Raw genomic sequence first — 21,315 nt, 5'->3', positions numbered from 1 at the left:
ATCACGGCAGTGATGAGGGCATTCGTAAATTTTTGCTAGTTCAGGTAAAAAATTACGAATGAATACACCATCGGTCAAAACGCGGCTGTTTAAGTATGAATCTCGGTCATTTACTAAGAAGTGCAAAGCAAAAAAACACAAAACACTGCCGTGAAAAATTACAACTCGTAAAAAAGTCCTAAAAAAAAACAGACCTGTTTTTATTTTTCGTAATTTGATAGGCATGCACGGATCCATGAGATCCGTGCATGTATATCAGTGGGAAGGGGTGGGAAAGTGCTTTTTTTTCATAAAAAAATTGCGTGGGGTCCCCCCTCCTAAGCATAACCAGCCTCGGGCTCTTTGAGCCGATCCTGGTTGCAGAAATATGGGGAAAAAATTGACAGGGGTTCCCCCATATTTAAGCAACCAGCATCGGGCTCTGCGCCTGGTCCTGGTCCCAAAAATACGGGGGACAAAAAGAGTAGGGGTCCCCCGTATTTTTAAAACCAGCACCGGGCTCCACTAGCTGGACAGATAATGCCACAGCCGGGGGTCACTTTTATATAGTGCCCTGCGGCCGTGGCATCAAAAATCCAACTAGTCACCCCTGGCCGGGGTACCCTGGGGGAGTGGGGACCCCTTCAATCAAGGGGTCCCCCCCCCCCAGCCACCCAAGGGCCAGGGGTGAAGCCCGAGGCTGTCCCCCCCCATCCAATGGGCTGCGGATGGGAGGGCTGATAGCCTTTGTTGTAAAATAAAAGATATTGTTTTTAGTAGCAGTACTACAAGTCCCAGCAAGCCTCCCCCGCATGCTGGTACTTGGAGAACCACAAGTACCAGCATGCGGCGGAAAAACTGGCCCGCTGGTACCTGTAGTACTACCACTAAAAAAATACCCAAAAAAACACAAGACACACACACCGTGAAAGTATAATTTTATTACATACATACACACATACATACATACTTACCTTAAGTTCCCACGCAGGTCGGTCCTCTTGTCCAGTAGAATCCAAGGGGTACCTGTTGAAAAAATTATACTCACGAGATCCAGGGGTCCAGGCTCCTCAGCAAATCCAGGGTTAATCCACGTACTTGAATAAAATAAAAAAACGGTGTCCCGACCACGAACTGAAAGGGGACCCATGTTTGCACATGGGTCACCTTTCCACGAATGCCAGAAACCCACTTTGACTTCTGGCTAAGTGGGTTTCTTCAGCCAATCAGGGAGCGCCACGTTGTAGCACTCTCCTGATCAGCTGTGTGCTGCTGTCCTCACTGACAGGCAGCACACGGCAGTGTTACAATGTAGCGCCTATGCGCTACATTGTAACCAATGATGGGAACTTTCTGCCCTGCGGTTGACCTAAAGTGACGTCACCGCTGAGCAGAAAGTTCCCATCATTGGTTACAATGTAGCGCATAGGCGCTACATTGTAACACTGCCGTGTGCTGCCTGTCAGTGAGGACAGCAGCACACAGCTGATCAGGAGAGTGCTACAACGTGGCGCTCCCTGATTGGCTGAAGAAACCCACTTAGCCAGAAGTCAAAGTGGGTTTCTGGCATTCGTGGAAAGGTGACCCATGTGCAAACATGGGTCCCCTTTCAGTTCGTGGTCGGGACACCGTTTTTTTATTTTATTCAAGTACGTGGATTAACCCTGGATTTGCCGAGGAGCCTGGACCCCTGGATCTCGTGAGTATAATTTTTTCAACAGGTACCCCTTGGATTCTACTGGACAAGAGGACCGACCTGCGTGGGAACTTAAGGTAAGTATGTATGTATGTGTGTATGTATGTAATAAAATTATACTTTCACGGTGTGTGTGTCTTGTGTTTTTTTGGGTATTTTTTTAGTGGTAGTACTACAGGTACCAGCGGGCCAGTTTTTCCGCCGCATGCTGGTACTTGTGGTTCTCCAAGTACCAGCATGCGGGGGAGGCTTGCTGGGACTTGTAGTACTGCTACTAAAAACAATATCTTTTATTTTACAACAAAGGCTATCAGCCCTCCCATCCGCAGCCCATTGGATGGGGGGGGACAGCCTCGGGCTTCACCCCTGGCCCTTGGGTGGCTGGGGGGGGACCCCTTGATTGAAGGGGTCCCCACTCCCCCGGGTACCCCGGCCAGGGGTGACTAGTTGGATTTTTGATGCCACGGCCGCAGGGCACTATATAAAAGTGACCCCCGGCTGTGGCATTATCTGTCCAGCTAGTGGAGCCCGGTGCTGGTTTTAAAAATACGGGGGACCCCTACTCTTTTTGTCCCCGTATTTTTGGGACCAGGACCAGGCGCAGAGCCCGATGCTGGTTGCTTAAATATGGGGGAACCCCTGTCATTTTTCCCCCCATATTTTTGCAACCAGGATCGGCTCAAAGAGCCCGAGGCTGGTTATGCTTAGGAGGGGGGACCCCACGCATTTTTTTTTTTAATTTTACATTGTTTAATTTAAAAAAAAAAAAAAAGGAACCCCAGCACGGATCACACAGATCCGGCCGAGATTGATTGTAAAAAAAAACGGCAGTGTTTTGCTAATCACTGCCGTAAAAATAGGTAAAAAAACACGAATGACATCGACATCGGAAGAAAAGAAAAACCCGAATACGACAGCTTAGTAAATCCATCGTAATCAATTCAAAAAGTTGCAGTTTTACACTGTCGATGTCATTTGTGATTGAACTTTGACCTATTTTCGTAAATTACGAATATTAGTAAATGTACCCCCTTGTGTCTATATTTCTATCTCTGACCAAGGAGTTTATTCCCACACCCGTTGGTAACCCTTTGGGGTTTTTTCTGTTGCTCTTAGCAACATCATTTCGGGTGCTCCACGTGTTAAATCACTACATCTCGCTTCATTGTCCGCTCTATTCCATCTGAGCATTCCTGACACTAGGGAGACACCCAGTTCCTGAGCCTTTGGGCTTCTCCGTTCACTTTGTGTTTATTAGTTATTCCATCACCTCCTGTGTATGTTATATTATACTGTCTGTGAGTTCGTTTGCTTCGCATCCCTCTCTGTTCATACACCGGTATACTCCTGTTAGCACTGGTGTGCGTAACAGCAAGGTGTCCTCAGAGGACAGCCTTTGAGTTAGATTTGGTACAATGCACCCTTTCATCCAGTGGAAGTTAAGTTAATTTGGAAAACAGGTTGTCTTAGCCGTGGCATCAGCAAGACGTGTTTTAACATTGGGTGCTTTGTCATCCAACCCACCGTATCTGGTGTTTTATCATCATAGAGCGGAACTTCGTACGAATTCCGTTGTTCTGACCAAAGATGTTTCACATCACTAAATCAATCGTAGTTCCTGTGTTATCAGACGGTTCAGGAATTTAAGTTACTTTAGATAAGGTACGCGCAATACGCGTTGATGTAGTCCAAAACTCAAGTGTACGTAAAACAGACACATTGTTTGTTCTCTATTATGTAGTAAGATGGCTTGGCCAGCTTCCAAGCAGACCTTATGCCATACGTCAGATTTAGCTTCATCATAGGCTAAGTTCTTCGTAACGTCATGGGCAGACTACAACCGCCTACATCAGGGTCAGACCATTCACACATTCTTAGGAAGGTCATGGTCAGGCTACAACTGCCTACGTCAGTGTCAGACCATTCCACACGTTCTTTGGGAACGTCAGGGGCAGCAGGTCATCTGTGCATGACTATCAGTACGCTTTTTGGTGCGCTTTTCCAAGTTGGCTACGTTTACGGCATCAGCATCTAGCTTTTGCCGTATAGTGTTACAGGTGCCAAACTGCTCTCCCGCCCATGGGGGAAGCTTTGGTACGTCCCAAGAGTACTCCAGTGACCCCTAGTGGATGAAAAAGAATTAGGATTATGGTACTTACCAGGTAAATCCTTTTCTTTGAATCCATAGGGGACACTGGACGCCCACCCAGAGCAGTTTTACCTGTCTTGTGGTAAGTTCAGTGGATCTTATGGTAAGACAGTATCACCAATGGTCACGATGTTAGGGTGATATCTATTATGGTGTCATCTGATAGTTATCAGTTACGTTATGTGTCAACTTTAGTGCTGACCATTATATTATAATGTTATATGTAGTTCTCTAGGGTTCATATAATGTTATATGTAATTCGCTATGGTTCATCCTCTCTATCGCTCCTGTTCGGCTCAGTAAAAATACTGAAGTCTCTATGGGAGTATGGAGGGGGTAACCAGTTGCTAATTTAAATATTTAAATGTGCCATTCACGGCTACGCCCAGTCCATATTCCCAGAGTACTCCAGTGGCCCCTATGGATTCAAAGAAAAGGATTTACCTGGTAAGTACCAAAATCCTATTTTCTGCACAGTTATATCTGCCTGCAGTGCAGCATGGCTTTGGCTGGGTCCACAGTTACATCTGTCCCACCTGCAGGGCAGCACAGCTTTGGCAGGGTGCACCGTTACATCTGCCCCACCTGCAGTGCAGCATGACTTTGGCAGGATGCACAGTTACATCTGCCCCACCTGCAGTGCAGCATGACTTTGGCAGGATGCACAGTTACATCTGCCCCACCTGCAGTGCAGCATGACTTTGGCAGGATGCACAGTTACATCTGCCCCTCCTGCATTGCAGCACGGTGCAGCACAGCTTTGGTATGGTGCACAGTTACATCTGAACCACCTGCAGTACAGCACAGCTTTTGGAGGGTGCACAGTTACATCTGCCCCATCTGCAGTGCAGTATGGCTTTGGCAAGGTGCACAGTTACATCTGTCCTATCTGCAGTGCAGCATGGCTTTGGTAGAGTGCACAGTTATATCTGCTCCATCTACAGTGCAGCATGGCTTTAGCAGGGTGCACAGTTTCATCTGCCACACCTACAGTGCAGCATGGCTTTGGTAGGGTGCACAGTTACATCTGCCCCACCTGCAGTACAGCACAGCTTTAGCAGGGTGCACAGTTACATCTGTCCCACCTGCAGTGCAGCACGGCTTTAGCAGGGTGCACAGTTTCATCTGCCGCAAATACTGTGCAGCACGGCTTTGGTAGGGTGCACAGTTACATCTGCCCCACTTGCAGTACAGCACAGCTTTGGCAGGTTGCACAGTTACATCTGTCCCACCTGCAGTGCAGCACAGCTTTGGCAAGGTGCACAGTTACATCTGCCCCACCTGCATTGCAGCACGGCTTTGGCAGGGTGCACAGTTACATCTGTCCTACCTGCAGTGCAGCACGGCTTTAGCAGGGTGCACAGTTACATCTGTCCCACCTGCAGTACAGCACGGCTTTGGCCGGGTGCACAGTTACATCTGTCCCACCTGCAGTGCATCACGGCTTTGGCAAGGTGCACAGTTACATTTGCCCCATCTGCAGTGCAACACGGCTTTGGTAGAGTGCACAGTTACATCTGCCCCACCTGCAGTGCAGCACGGCTTTGGCAAGGTGCACATGTGCTAGGTCGACAGGTCGAAAGGTCGACATGAGTTTTTCATGTTTTTTTTGGTGTCGTTTTCTCTGTACAGTGACCGGGAACCCAATTAGTGCACCGTGTCCCCTCGCATGGCTCGCGGCTACGGGCAAGGTGCCTCGCTCTGCTACCGCTTCACTCGGCATAGATTACCGTTCCAATCGTAGTCCACGTGGATCGTTAAGTATGGAAGAGAAAAAAAAGAAAACATTTTGAAAAACTCATGTCGACCTTTTGACCCGTCGACCTAGTACATGTCGACCTAGAAACCTGTTGCCCTTCAGACCCTGTCGACCTAGTGACTGTCGACATATAGTAGTCGACCTAAACATTGTCGACCTAGACAGTGTCGATCTTCAGACCGGATCCCCACAGGAACAGCACTCTGGTTCTGCTTCCTCTAAGCCTTCTGCATGACGGTGGACCACACTGCCTGGCCTAGCCCAATTAAGATATTTCAGTCACAGATGGGCAACATCATGCCAGGATTCCTGGGTCATAGATCTTATCACCCAGGGATACAGACAGGAGTTTCAGGATCTTCCACCTCACAGATTCTTGAAATCAGGCTTACCAGCTTCACCAGAAGCAAGTATGATTTTATAGGCAGCAATTCAAAAACTGGTACAGACTCAGGTCATTGTTCCAGTTCCACTTCACCTGCAAAACAAGGGTTATTATTCCAACCTGTTTGTGGTACCGAAACCGGACGGTTCGGTAAGGCCCATTTTAAATCTCAAGTCACTGGACCCGTACTTACAGGTATTTAAATTCAAGATGGAGTCTCTGAGAGCGGTGATCTCAGGTCTGGGGGAGGGGGAATTCCTGGTGTCTCTGGACATCAAGGATGCATACCTTCATATTCCAATCTGGCCGCCTCATCAGGCTTATCTCGGGTTTGCATTACAGGACTGCCCCTACCCCCTCTGTGCATAAGAACCCAGGCGGCACTCAGCAGTCTGTGTGAGTAAATAAAAGTATTAAAGTACAAAAGGCACAGTGTACCGATGTTTCAACGCCACGCAAGGTGTTTTTTTTCAAGCCTACAGCATTTCACCTTGAAAGAAAACGCCCTGTGTGGCATTGAAACAATCGGTACACTATGCCTTTTGTACTTTAATACATTCATTTACTCACAAAGACCGCTGAGTGCCGCCTGGTTTCTACTGCATGGAGGGGGTAGGGGCACACCAACGCACGCACGCACGCACACACACACACACACACACACACACACACACACACACACACATACATACATACACAAGCACATACACACAATCACACATACATACACATAAATGACTACAAATACAAACATACACAGTTATATGCATACCATACCACCAGGGGCTGGGAGCAGACGGGCAGCAGTGTGAGGATGGAGGGAGCTGCTCTTGCTGAGCATGCGTAGCCAGCCACCCATTCTATAGTAGAGAGCTATGGTACCTCTCTGTTGCTGCAGCAGTGCAGTGGCTCAGGATCGTGGCTTTTAACTGAGATGGAGACAGCGGTGTCTCTGTCTCAAGAATAGAAGATTCAGCTCATCAGGTAGCGGGGTTTCCAGGTACTTGGAAACCCCCCTGCGTGCACCACTGCAAAGCAATGCACTGGAGTCCCTACTTACCCATTTATGGGATTAAATAAATGAAAAAATCATAATGTACCCCTCCTGCGGTTCTATGCCCTCTCTCCACATGCTTCCAGCCTACCACCAAGCAGCATGCTGACAACCATTAACTGTTTGGCTGCAGACTGGAATGCAGGAAGAGAATACTAACTGGTTACCCTGATTGTGTGTATTTCACAATCAGCTAGACTTGGCTCCAGAGACATTGGCCCTCCCCTGCACAAAAAGTCCCCTGTGACTTTACTGCTACCTCATCTATCATTGGTTACATGTGACTCACTACTATATTATCTATAATTAGTCACATGTGACTCACTACTACATCATCTATCACTGGTTACATTTGACTCACTACTACCTCATCTCTCACTGGTTACATGTGACTCACTACTACATTATCTATAATTAGTCACATGTGACTCACTACTACCTCATGTATCACTGGTTACATGTGACTCACTACTACATTATCTATAATTAGTCACATGTGACTCACTACTACATCATCTATCACTGGTTACATTTGACTCACTACTACCTCATCTATCACTGGTTACATTTGACTCACTACTACCTCATCTATCACTGGTTTCATGTGACTCACTACTACATTATCTATAATTAGTCACATGTGACTCACTACTACATCATCTATCACTGGTTACATGTGACTCACTACTACATTATCTATAATTAGTCACATGTGACTCACTACTACATCATCTATCACTGGTTACATTTGACTCACTACTACCTCATCTATCACTGGTTTCATGTGACTCACTACTACATTATCTATAATTAGTCACATGTGACTCACTACTACATCATCTATCACTGGTTACATGTGACTCACTACTACATTATCTATAATTAGTCACATGTGACTCACTACTACATCATCTATCACTGGTTACATTTGACTCACACTACCTCATCTATCACTGGTTACATGTGACTCACTACTACATTATCTAGAATTACTTACATGTTACTCACTACTACATAATTTATCACTGGTTACATGTGACTCACTACTACATCATCTATAATTAGTTACATGTTACCCCCTACTACTGTACATCATCTTACTACTACTGGTTACCTGTGGCCCACTTCTATACAACATCAAGACACCTACTGTACGATAGCTGAGTATTACAAATGTGGATCTTATTTTACACAACTATCTTACATTATACGCCATATTAACTTTTCTTGTTGATTTGCTGTCTAATTAGGTAAAGATAACTTTATGGGTTGTCAGAGTATTTTTCATTAATATGTGCTTTTAAATCCTTTAAAAATTTCCATTAAAACCCCTATACAGACTGCAGACTCAAGTACCTGAATGACATGAAAGAGAGATACTGTCGTATGGAAGAGGGAAACGCGAGGTTGGGGGAATCTGTCAGTCTGGAGAACAGATTCATCAGTCTGTTACTGATAGAGAAGTATCGGGGTGAGGCAGAGAGACAACATGAGATAATAGCTTCAGGCCAGCGGCATCTAAATATTATGGCAAACAGATCATCAGATGAGTATTCCCCAACCACTATACAGGCTCTGTTTGATCCTAATAAAGATGGAATTATTCCCAAGACTGTGGTGTTACTGGGACCTGCCGGGATAGGAAAGACTATGACATCTCAGAAGATCATGCTGGACTGGGCCTCCGGGAATCTGTATAAGGACAAGTTTCAGTTTGTGTTTTACATACGCTGCAGAGAAATCAACACCATCACTGGTAACATTAGTCTCGCTGGTTGTTTATCCAAATTTTGTGGACTGTTAGGTTCATTGGATTCTTTGTTGCCGTCAATCTTCCAGAACCCTGAAAGAATACTTTTCATTTTTGATGGTTTTGATGAACTAAAATTGTCATCAATAAATGATACTGAGGTTTGTGATCCATTTCAGGAAGTCTCCAAAGAAATCCTTCTCTACAGTTTGCTTAGGAAAACACTGCTCAGTGGGAGCTCACTAATCATCACCACAAGACCCCTGTCATTGATGAAGCTGAAGCGCCTTGTTATAGATCCCCGATGTGTGGAGATTCTGGGGTTTACAGGGAAAGACCGTGAACAATATTTCAATAATTTCTTTGCATCCATAGAACAAGCAGCCCTGGTTCTTAGTACAGTTAAGGACAATGTTACCTTGTTCACCATGTGTGTTGTCCCTATAATTTGCTGGATTATATGTACTGTAATGAGACAGCTACTAACAGAGGGATTGTCTGTAATTGATTGCAAGACATCCACATCCATTTACCTGTTGTACCTAAAGAGTTTAATAAAGCATCACGGAAGGGACTCTACCCAGTCTATAAGCACATGTATACAGAAGCTGTGTGCTTTGGCCAATGAAGGAGTTTTGGACCAGAGAATTCTATTTGAAGAATCAGATCTTGAAAGACATGGACTCTCTATGTCAGAGCTGGAGTCTGTGTTTCTGAATGAGAACATCTTCCAAAGGGACATTGGGATCCACACCTGCTACAGCTTCATCCATATGAGTGTGCAGGAGTTCTTTGCTGCTCTCTACTATGTCCTGGGTGAGAATGCTGTGAGCGAAAATGTCAACTTACAAAGCAGAAATGTGAAAGACTTACTGAAGGCATCAGAACATCAGCGGCATCTAACTTTAACTGTACGATTCTTATTTGGCCTTTCAAGTGAGACACAAATTCAGGCGACTCAAGGAACCATTGGATGTACCATTTCCTTCAGAGAAAAAAACATTTTGGAGGATTGGCTGAAGACCAATAAATCACACTACCATAACACAATACTTTCCTGCCTGTACGAGACACAGGATGAGGACTATGTGGAGAGAATGATGGCTCACTTTCCTGATTTGAAATGTACAGGCTATTTCCATGATCACCAGGAGATCCGTGATTTACGAGCTGTAGCCTACTGCTTGGAGAGAAGTACAACAAAGCAGAAGGTCTGCTTTGACAGCTACAGAATAGGACCAAAGGATCAGAAAGTTCTATCAAAAGCACTCTCAAAGTGTTCCACACTTAGGTAAGTACCTGGCACATTACTGAGAGCACAGTTTCTGTGTGTCCTGTAGCTCTTCCGGAAGTAAATCAAAGTTTAATATTAATATAAAAAAGTATGAGATGCTATTGAAGTTACTGCACTTTGTAGATTAGGTTGTGGTGGGAACAGAATAATGATCCAGAGATTATTTAGGAGACCATTCTATTGTTAGAATAAAAGGGAAGAGCTGAATAAAAGGATAATTCATCCTTAACCCCTTCAGTGGTATGCCTGGAAATCTGGGGCCAGCTGCACTGCCGGCGTTTGCCACACCGGAAGATTTCCAGGCTATGTCACCAACTCTCAGGGGACCGCCAGCGCTGATCTCACGGTGCCCGGGAATCAGCATTAACTACTGTTTTACAGTGTTAGCCCGCCCCCCGGACTCCGATTGGCCAGGGGCGTGCTTAACAGCGTGATGATTTCTGCTGATTCCCGGGGACTGTTATGAGGCCAGGAATCAGCATTGGTGCCGGCGGTCCCTTCTGATGACCCCCCCCCTTGCACTCACCCCCCCGGAACACCTAAAAACATAACACACTATGGGGTAAATTTACTAAGGTGGGAGATTTTTAGAACTGGTGATGTTGCCCATGGCAACCAATCAGATTCTACTTACCATTTATGTAGCTGCTTCTAGCAGATAATAGATATAATCTGATTGGTTGCTATAGGCAACATCACCAGTTCTAAAAATCTCCCACCTTAATAAATTTACCCCCCTGAGAGGTGTTGTTTTCCCCCACTGAAGGGGTAAAATGTGTTTATAGCTAATATTCCCCTCCCTGCAATTAGACAGTTCCAACATGAATGGAGATGGCCACACTTCTGTCACATGACTGGCAGTGTTAATGGTGCCCATACACTTGTGAGATAATCGGTGCTAACCTTCGATTTCGACTGGATCTGTGCAAGAATTTAAAGGATTTTATGCACATTTTAGGTACCTTTTCGATGTGATGCGCGGGCACGCCGGTCGAATCTTGCGTCTCAAGATAGTATGTGCTGCACTTAATATTAGTCGAATCGCGGTGCGAACGCATGCTGTTTTTTTACCACTTTGGATGTATCACACCGCGATGTGCGATATGTGAAGACAGGAGACGACTTCCCCCCACTGCACACATGACTGGAGAGGAGGCTGAAAGCACGCTGCTGAGCTCCCAAACACTGCACAAGGTAGGCAGGCTACACCACCGACCACCAATGACTATTATGCTTTTTTACCAACCCTGCCCACCATTATGCTGCTGCACCCAGAATTATACTGGCCCACTGCCCAAAATGCTGCACCACTGCAAGCCCCAGGCCGCGCTCTAAACGCCATTATACTGCGCCACTGGCCACCAATGACTATTATGCTTTTTTACCAACACTGCCCACCATTATGCTGCTGCACACATAGTTATACTGGCCCACTGCCCAAAATGCTGCACCACTACAAGCCCCAGGAGGCCGCGCCCTAAACGCCATTATACTGCGCCACTGCAAGCCACAGCTCACCATTATGCTGCTGCACCCTGCACACCAATTTATTCTCACAACATACAGTATTTCAGATAACTCACACCAGTAACTAGAAAACAAACTTTATTTAATAAGATTAATGGAACTTTTTTCATGTGTATTAACTTTCCTTTTTTTGCATTCTGCAGATGTCCTATGAGAGCCGCGATTTTCTATCAGGCCTTGTCAGCCTGTACCGTGAGGAGGAGTGTCTGCGGCTGACGTCCTCACCAGACTACAGCAACAAACAGAAGAAGGAGGCTGCATATACCCGCATGGTGGAGTACTCGAAGCCCACCTGCTCTGCTGCCTCGGTGGCCTGGGTCCGGAAGAAAATCACCTATCTAAGGACAGTCTATGTCAAAGAGAACCGCAAGGTGGAGGAGTCCAAGAGGTCAGGGGTCGGTGCAGACAAAGTGCATGTGCCGCAGCTGTGGTACTACAAAGATCTCCACTTCCTCCTGGAGAAAAGGTCAGCTGAGGAGTCCCTAGTGGTGATGGCAGAGTCCAAGGAGGGAAGTCTGTATGTGGAGGAGGCCGAAGGGGTAAGTTGCTTTTTAAATTGTTTTTACCTTATACATTCTTCCTGCCATGCCACAACTCCTTCCCCATTGAACAATGCATTATATTTTTCCCTGGCCTCTTTTCCCCTTGCAGTGCCGCGTATAGTTGCTGCAGGTGGTCCCACCGAGGAAATCGGCACTGTCACCACTGGCTGTTTGGGATCTCCCGGTCCTGCTGGGAGCAAAGGCATTTGCCTCGTGGCCTTGCGTCGGAGCATGTTGTGTAGTATACAACATGCTGTTACTACAGAGTCAATTTTGTCCAGCCTCATGTTAATGGGTTTGTGGAAGATCCTGAACTGGTTGCTGAGAATGCCAAATGCATTCTCAACAACCCGATTGGCCCTAGAAAGGTGGTAGTTAAAAATGCGCCTATCGTGGTTCAGGACTCTTTTGCGGGTAGGGCTTCATTATGTGTTTGTGCAGTGCAAAGGCCTCATCTGCCATGAACACAAATCCCAGACCATTCTTTGTTTGCTCCACAGGCGGCAGATGAATGGAGTTGGTGGTGAGCCTATCACAGAAGCGTGTATATTTCAGTGAAGCCATGGAAAGCCAAATTTGTAGAATACCCGCTACTATTGGAGGCCCGTTCACAGCTGCTCCAGAAACCAGATGAATTTGATGACTTTGCATCATATGTGAGCAAAACTATGCGTAAGGTTTCTGCGCAGCAGCAGCAGCAAGTAGAGTGCCAACGCCTGGTGTTACAGATTTTGTACCAAACACTCTCAGGACAACTGACACCAGAGTGGAATGTTCATGGACCAGAACTTCAAGCACCTGCTCCTCATCTCCCTTTCACCTTCAGTTCACCACCCACCTACCCTTCTTCCAGTACCCATCCTTCTCAGCATCACAGCTACAATTCCGGTTATCTGCAACTGCAGACCCCATCCAACTACCCTTCCTCCACTCTCCATCCTCCTCAAACCCCTCCTCATCAAACCATCCACCCTTCCTGTTATCGTCAACCCCCACCCCCATCCACCCACCCTTCCCCCACTACCCAATCTCCTCCTCAAACCAGCTACCCTTCCCAAGCCAGCTACACATCTACCATACCCTCCGCAATTTTTACCTCCTTGATGTCACAGGGTGGATAAGAGGAGGAGGAGACAATTCTCTTTCAAATGTAAGGTTTCATTTACTGCTGCCCTTGTTATACATACCAACAGATGTGATGCATTCTGATACTACGGTGAATGTCAACACTTTGAGGCGGACAATGCACACATGCTGCTAGGCAGTGCCGTTTCTAGCGGCGGGCGAGCCGTGCAACCGCACGGGGCGCCCGCCGCGGCACTTTGTGACCACTGCTCTCCTCCCTCTCTCTCCCCCCCGAGCGCTCCTGCTCGGGGGGGCGGGGCTTCGCGGAATGACACGTTTGCGTCGTGACGTCACGACGCAAGCGCGTCATTTCGCGAAGCCCCGCCCCCCGAGCAGGAGCGGTCGGGGGGGGGGAGAGAGGAGGACTGGAGATAACCATCTACAGAGGAGGCGGCCGGCGCGCGGGACCCGAAGAGCGGCAAGTTGTAAGTATTTTCTTTCTTTCTTTCTCTCTCTCTCTCTCCCCCCCCCACTTGATACCTGCCGCACTGTGTAAATGGGGATACCTGCCGCACTGTGTAAAATGGGAATACCTGCCGCACTGTGTAAAATGGGGATACCTGCCGCACTGTGTAAAATGGGGGCACCTGCCGCACTGTGTAAATGGGGATACCTGCCGCACTGTGTAAAATGGGGGCACCTGCCGCACTGTGTAAATGGGGATACCTGCCGCACTGTGTAAAATGGGGGCACCTGCCGCACTGTGTAAAATGGGGATACCTGCCGCACTGTGTAAATGGGGATACCTGCCGCACTGTGTAAATGGGGATACCTGCCGCACTGTGTAAAATGGGGGCACCTGCCGCACTGTGTAAAATGGGGATACCTGCCGCACTGTGTAAATGGGGATACCTGCCGCACTGTGTAAAATGGGGACACCTGCCGCACTGTGTAAAATGAGGGCACCTGCCGCACTGTGTAAAATGGGGGCACCTGCCGCACTGTGTAAAATGGGGATACCTGCCACACTGTGTAAAATGGGGGCACCTGCCGCACTGTGTAAAATGGGGGCACCTGCCTGCGTACTGTGTAAAATGGGGGCACGTGCCTGCGTACTGTGTAAAATGGGGACACCTGCCAGCGTACTGTGTAAAATGGGGACACCTGCCTGCGTACTGTGTAAAATGGGGACACCTGCCAGCGTACTGTGTAAAATGGGGACACCTGCCTGCGTACTGTGTAAAATGGGGACACCTGCCTGCATACTGTGTAAAATGGGGACACCTGCCTGCGTACTGTGTAAAATGGGGACACCTGCCTGCGTACTGTGTAAAATGGGGACACCTGCCTGCCGCACTTTGTAAAATGGGGACACCTGCCTGCCGCACTTTGTAAAATGGGGACACCTGCCTGCCGCACTTTGTAAAATGGGGACACCTGCCTGCCGCACTTTGTAAAATGGGGACACCTGCCTGCCGCGCTGTGTAATATGGGGACACTTGCCTGGTGTAATGTGTAAAAAGGGGACTTTTTTATTTTTATTTTTTCCCCCTGTGGTGGGTGTGATATCAGACGAGGCCACACCCACTGTAATGAGACCACGCCCATTTCAATCAGGCCACACAGCCTTGTCGGGAGCGCGCGCGCCTGCTTTTTTTCTGGCTATATGGGGGGGCACGCAATTTTTTTTTATAGCAATGGGGGGGGGGGGGGGGGGCGCATTTTTAAATCTCGCACTGGGAGCCAAATTGTCTAGAAACGGCCCTGCTGCTAGGGACAGGTTAATGGTACCGGGGACCCATCTTCCTGCCCCTAGCTGCATGTGTGCATTGCGCCCCTGGCACCGGTGACACTCAACACCACAGTATCAGAATGCATCACATATGTTGGTATATATAAAATTCCTGCTGCCCTGGTATATACTGCGATAGATCTGGTGCACTATGGTATACAGCGTTTTAATGGTGCCGCTTTCAAGTGGACAATGCACACATGCAGCTTGGGTCCGGTTGATGGTGCCGGGGAGACTGAAGCCGGGCCTACCTGCATGTGTGCATTGTGACCCTGAAAGTGCTGCCACTCCAAAAACACCATGGCCCTCATTCCGAGTTGATCGGTCGCAATGCGATTGTAGCAGAGTTACACACGCTAAGCCGCCGCCTACTGGGAGTGTATCTTAGCATCTTAAAAGTGCGACCGAAGTAATCGCAATATTGCGATCACAAACCTCGTAGCAGTTTTAGAGTAGCTTCAGACTTACTCTGCCTGTGCGATCAGTTCAGTGCTTGTCGTTCCTGGTTGACGTCACAAACACACCCAGCGTTCGCCCAGGCACTCCCACCGTTTCTCCGGCCACTCCTGCGTTTTTTCCGGAAATGGTAGCGTTTTCAGCCACACGCCCCTAAAACGCCGTGTTTCCGCCCAGTAACACCCATTTCCTGTCAATCACAGTACGATCGCCGGAGCGATGAAAAAGCCGTGAGTAAAAATACTATCTTCATAGCAAAGATACTTGGCGCAGTCGCAGTGCGAATATTGCGCATGCGCACTAAGCGGAATTTCACTGCGATGCGATGAAAAATACCGAGCGAACAACTCGGAATGAGGGCCCATATATCAAACTGCACGATATTTATATTTAAAATTAGAAGAAACATTAATATACAGTTCTAGTGTTTGAAAAAGTTCTGCCATGTTGGCCGCATATTTAAAGTATATTTATAAAAATACTTATGTTTTTATAGATATCTACACAATTTTCTTTTTGGTTCACAAGTGTATTCATGCACTTATAAATTGCATATATATATATAACAGATGTGGTGCATTCTGATACTACGCCGTTGAGTGGCACTGGAGCCAGGGGCGCAATGCACACATGCAACTTGGTGCAGGCTGATGGAACCGGGGACCCATCTTCCTACCCCAAGTTGCATGTGTGCATTGTGCCCCTGGCTGCGGTGCCACTCAACGCCGTAGTGTCAAAATGCACCACATTTGCCGCTATATATTGCATTTTTTTAAATAATTTCATAAATGTAATGATGCACATGTGCTGCATCATGAAAACCATGGTTAACAGTGGCACTGCTTTCAGGCGCACAATACACACATGCTTCTAGGGGCAGATTGTTGGTCCTGGGGAACCTCAGTCTGCACCTACCTTCATGTGTGTACTAGCAGTCTATAAATTTGCAATATTTTTCCAGACCTAGGCCACAGTATCCGCTTTGAAGGTGGGCTTTGACTACTCCACCAGGCGGTTATAGGTAGTCTCTCTCTTCTGTTTGTTCAGTCACCCACAGGCACTCTTCCTCACGGTACAGTCTGAAATCACGTGCCACTACCACCATTTCTCATACTGCACAAGATGCTACCCTAAAGATACTGTTTGAAAATGTTCAGCCATGTTGGCTGCATATTTATAAAAAGTTATATTTATTTATATAAATATGGCATTTTGTTTTACGTTTTCACAAATGTAAATGCTGACTTTGCTATATATATAGCAACAGATGTGGTGCATTGGGATACTACGGCGTTGGGTGGCACCGCAGCCAGGGGCACAATGCACACATGCAACTTGGTGTAGGTTGATGGTATCGGGGACCCATCTTCCTACCCCAAGTTGCATGTGTGCATTGTGCCCCTGGCTGCGGTGCCACTCAATGGTGTAGTATCACAATGCACCACATCTGTTGCTATATATAGCATTTTTTTTTATCATCTCATAAATGTAATGATGCATATGTGCTGCATCATGAAAACTGTATACTGTTTGCTAATGTTTAGCCATGTTGGTCACATATGTAATACAATTATGTCTTGAAATAAAAAGCATATATTTTTTCTACGCAATTTCAGTTTGTAAAATAAAATATTTTGTTATATGACAAGCAATGTGTGGTGTCATTTTCTTACCTTACAGTACTTGTACTGAAGCACTTTGATAATAGCCTTGCAGGTTTCAGGTATGATGTGTCCCAAAGCCTGCGCAGAGATACGGGTCCCATACTTCAGGTCCTCAAATGACTGTCCAGTAGCAAGGAACCGCAGGGTAGCCACGAGCCTATCAGCAGGGATAGGCACCCGCCATTTGGTAACGCGCTCCTGTATGAGGGGGGTCACCAGACGCAGCAACTCTTTGAAGGTGTCATCATTCATGCGTAGGAAGTTGCGGTAGTCATCTGGGTTGTTCTCCCTGATCTCATCCAAGAGGGGCATGTAGGAGCGAGTAGGCCGCTTAAGCAGCCACTCCTTGGACCAGCGAGATCTCTTCCTCCGCATTTGCGGGGCCATCTCCCTGTCTCCCCTCTCCTTCAGCACAGAGTAGCACATGAGAGCCTGATAGTGAGTAGAATCCATCTCTACACACGCACACAGCAGTATAGAAATAGAAACACTTTGTAATGCCAGGCAGAACAAAGCAGTGCACTGTAGTTAGCAATGTGGAGCGAGCAGCAGGTATAAACCAAACTTCTCTAGTCACAGAACATATAGAAGTGCACAGACTTAGGGGTACATTTACTAAGCAATGATAAGAGCGGAGAAGTGAGCCAGTGGAGATATTTCCCCATCAACCAATCAGCAGCTCTGTATCATTTTATAGTATGCAAATTATAGATGCTACTTCAGTGATGATTGGTTGCCATGGGCAACTTCTCCACTGGCTCACTTCTCCGCTCTTATCACTGCTTAGTAAATGTACACCTTAAAATGGCTGCTAGTTTATACAGTATATCCCCCAGGTAGGCCAGCCCTCTATTTAACTTTTTAGAAATCTTGCAGATAAATCTGGTGTGCTTTTGATCAGCATGTGATGCACTCGCATTCGATCATCCGATACCACCCGATTTCTGGTCGTATGGGGCATTAGATAAATCGCAGGATTGTATGCGCATCAAATGCACAAAAAAAAATCACTTTTGGTGCAATTTATCTTAAGGTGAGCTTCAAGGGAAATCGGGCCCGATATCTCGTCGAATGCAATCGCACAAGTGTATGGGCGCCATTAGACGTGAGCTTTTATATCAGACGTTGTTGTCATGAGGAGAAGCAGTTACTATATTTATTATGAAAGTATCCTTTACTAGTATAATGATTGCATGTAAAGTTGCCATAAAGAGACTACTGCCCCAGTATAAGCAATGTTATTCAGCAACCTCTACATGGAGACAATATTGTGAAACACGAGATCACAAGTACAATTATACCTATAGATCTTTAGTAACAATTGTAATAACAGTTTTTATCCATAAACAAAATATACAATAGATAAAAATTTGGTTACAAATCACACCCCTATTGGAAGCTACAACCCAGCTTAATAGAGTTCACAATCAAGTTCCAAACTCACATTCTAAGTATGCTTGTAGATTGCACATCATTGTTGATGTTAATTAATTGTCCACTGAAAACTTGTGTAGCAATGCAGATATTTAAAATGTGATCATATGTTCCCACACTTACTGTATGATTCAACCAGCGCTTTGCTTAATCTCCCCATATAAGGTATACATGTACATTGCTGTTTAGGAGGTTTATACAGAACACCCATGTTGCTTTATTTTAAGCGGTGCATCTTGCTGCCTACTTCCGCACTTCTCGATTTGTTGGAATTCGTGGCTACAGATTGTCCGTACTCCCGCTGCTGTCAGGCTCCAGCACTTGGCAGCACACGGGGATCAGAAGCTCAAGGGGAGGGAGAGCACAGCTGTTTTTGGGATGTCTGTTACTTGTGTGGTCCGGAATAGGGTAATCAGCATGGAGCATGGAGAGGCATTGTGTGGAGGATCCCTTGCCTTCTCTCATGCCTTTAAGCCATCCATTGGCTCTATTCTTACCCTCATCCACTAAACAAACCCCACCACCTTTTCATACAATAACGATTTGGACAACTGAATTCTGATTTAAAGAGGTCACAACCAAATTTATTGATCAAATTAAAATTGGTACTCTAAGAGTGCGAGGTGAGAAAGCAGTGCGTGCCTTCGGCTATGGCCTCATTCCTAAATTTGACCTAAACAACCAATGCTGCGGGACTGTAAGTCTGGCCCTTGCGCAATGTAGCTGAGCGGTACCACTTCCCACCATACTGGTATAGCACCGGTCCACCCTTAAGATGGCGACCAGGTTGGCCCTTGAGGCCACGACAAGCTCGCCGCTTATCTGGGGGATAACTACTACAGACCGCCGAGGAGCATTGCTTGCTGTCAATGCATGGATCCCAGAACCAAGGCCCGCCACACGCTGTGACCCCATTGCTAGACCAGCCTCTGTCAGTTGCACTCCATCCTGCCTGAACATACCTTCCTCCCTGAACCTTAATACCGGGTGCCCGATAATCACGTCACCTTCCCCCATCATAAACCGCGCTACGGCCCTGTTCACTTTCCTTTTCTCTCTAAGCCCGCGCCCCCTTGTGCCCTTGGAACTATTTCTGACCACGTGATCGCCATCATAGTCCAACGCCTTTTATCCACTGTATATCTGCTTGTGTTGCCCTGATTAGCTCGATACCTTTGCCTTTCCCTAGATCATTGCCTTTCCCTAGATCTGAACGACCTAATAGAAGGTCTAGTTTAACGACCTAACAGAAGGTCTAGAGAGCATGGTGTCAATTTTTGCAGATGATACCAAATTGTGTAAAGTTATAAATGCGGAGGGGGATGTTGAGTCGCTTCAGAATTACTTAGTTAAACTAGAAGCTTGGGCAGCGAAATTGAGAATGCGCTTCAATACAGACAAGTGTAAGGTAATGCACTATGGTAACAAGAACAAAAATAACACCTGTCTAACAAGAAAAATTGAGAAAGAGGGACTTATCCTGCGCTTCACAATTGTATGACGTCTCAATAGATCCCAGAGTTATTTGTAAACTCGTAGAGATGCCACATAAAAGAGAGGAATATTGTACATATATAGTGAAGTACAGTTTTCATTTTATACACATAAAACAAATTAAGCAGACAATACAAACATCATACACTTTCCAATAGGAATGTATAGCAGCAATTGAATAACAATATAACAATATATATATATATATATATATATATATATATATATATTTTTTTTTTTTATAGCAGCATATCAAACTGGGGTGGGGAATGGTGAGGAAAATACCAGATAGTCTGAACTGTGTATACACTCCAAAGCCAGCTTGCAGGGTTTATTAGGTGCAGGGAAACCCGGGAATCCCCTGTGCCTCGCTGCACTGGAATGGCTCAGTCCTTTCCTGTCCCCTCTTCACAGTCCTGTAGTCACCAACGCGTTTCTACCTGTAACATAGGTCTTTTTCAAGGTGCAATAACATGTGCTACTGTGGAGCTTATTTAAATGGTTTCTAACCAATCATCTCACAGATGCAGCAGCTGGACCCTATACAGAGAAATCACCTAATCAAGTCCCATGGTCCGTTGCCGCATACTGAGATTTCCGGATTTACCCATCGTCATAGTAACTGTGGTAAACTTCCGGTATTGTCATCCAGATTCCTCCCCGGCTGTCATAGTAACAGTTCTCCGCTTTCGGTTACAACGTCCCACAGTATCTTACTGATTATGTCCTCTTATACAACCTACTCCAGACGGATCCCCATCGTGATTAAAATGTTAAAAGAAAGTCTGAGTCTCAGTGCCATTGTAAAATCGCATCACGTCACTTCCTGTAGTTTTTTCTTTGGGGAAACTTAACGGAGTCATTGTTCCAAATAGCGGAACGTCACTTCCGGTCACGTGTATGTAAACAAAAGCGGTGTCTCCCTTGTTATACATAATGGGAAGATACAGATGGGTAAAAATTCAATATGTAATAAGAAAACAATGACATAAATGAATCTTAAAAACTAATCAATACCTTAAAATCGAATTATTCTAAAAAGGGCAGTGATCTTAAAGGTGATTTTTTTTATCAATGCAGAAAATATAGATTAAAAATAGATTAAAAATAAACAGATGGATTAGGACTTAGAAATGGTATTCTCATCAGTATTTAACTCTACAATCCTTCATAAAAACCATTTAATTTTGAAGTCGCAGTTCAGGCCCTCAGGTTTTAATATACCTAACTCATATATTGCCCTCATCTCCGCTTTTGCTAACTGTGTCGCAATAT

At 46.1% G+C, this 21,315-nt stretch overlaps 1 protein-coding gene across 1 annotated transcript in view; it reads left to right on the top strand.

Annotated features, from left to right (window-relative positions):
* Positions 1–21,315, top strand: part of LOC135054807 (NACHT, LRR and PYD domains-containing protein 3-like) — a 430,555-nt gene that overhangs the window by 116,881 nt on the left and 292,359 nt on the right. The window contains exon 5 of the mRNA XM_063958167.1: positions 8,362–10,063. Within this exon, the coding sequence (XP_063814237.1) occupies positions 8,362–10,063 (1,702 nt within the window). The remainder of the gene's footprint in view (positions 1–8,361; positions 10,064–21,315) is intronic.

The sequence above is a fragment of the Pseudophryne corroboree genome, chromosome 3, assembly GCF_028390025.1.
Source record: "Pseudophryne corroboree isolate aPseCor3 chromosome 3, aPseCor3.hap2, whole genome shotgun sequence".
Taxonomy (NCBI): domain Eukaryota; kingdom Metazoa; phylum Chordata; class Amphibia; order Anura; family Myobatrachidae; genus Pseudophryne; species Pseudophryne corroboree.
Note: the sequence above shows the minus strand (reverse complement) of the source record. Positions and strands in the feature narration are given on the sequence as shown.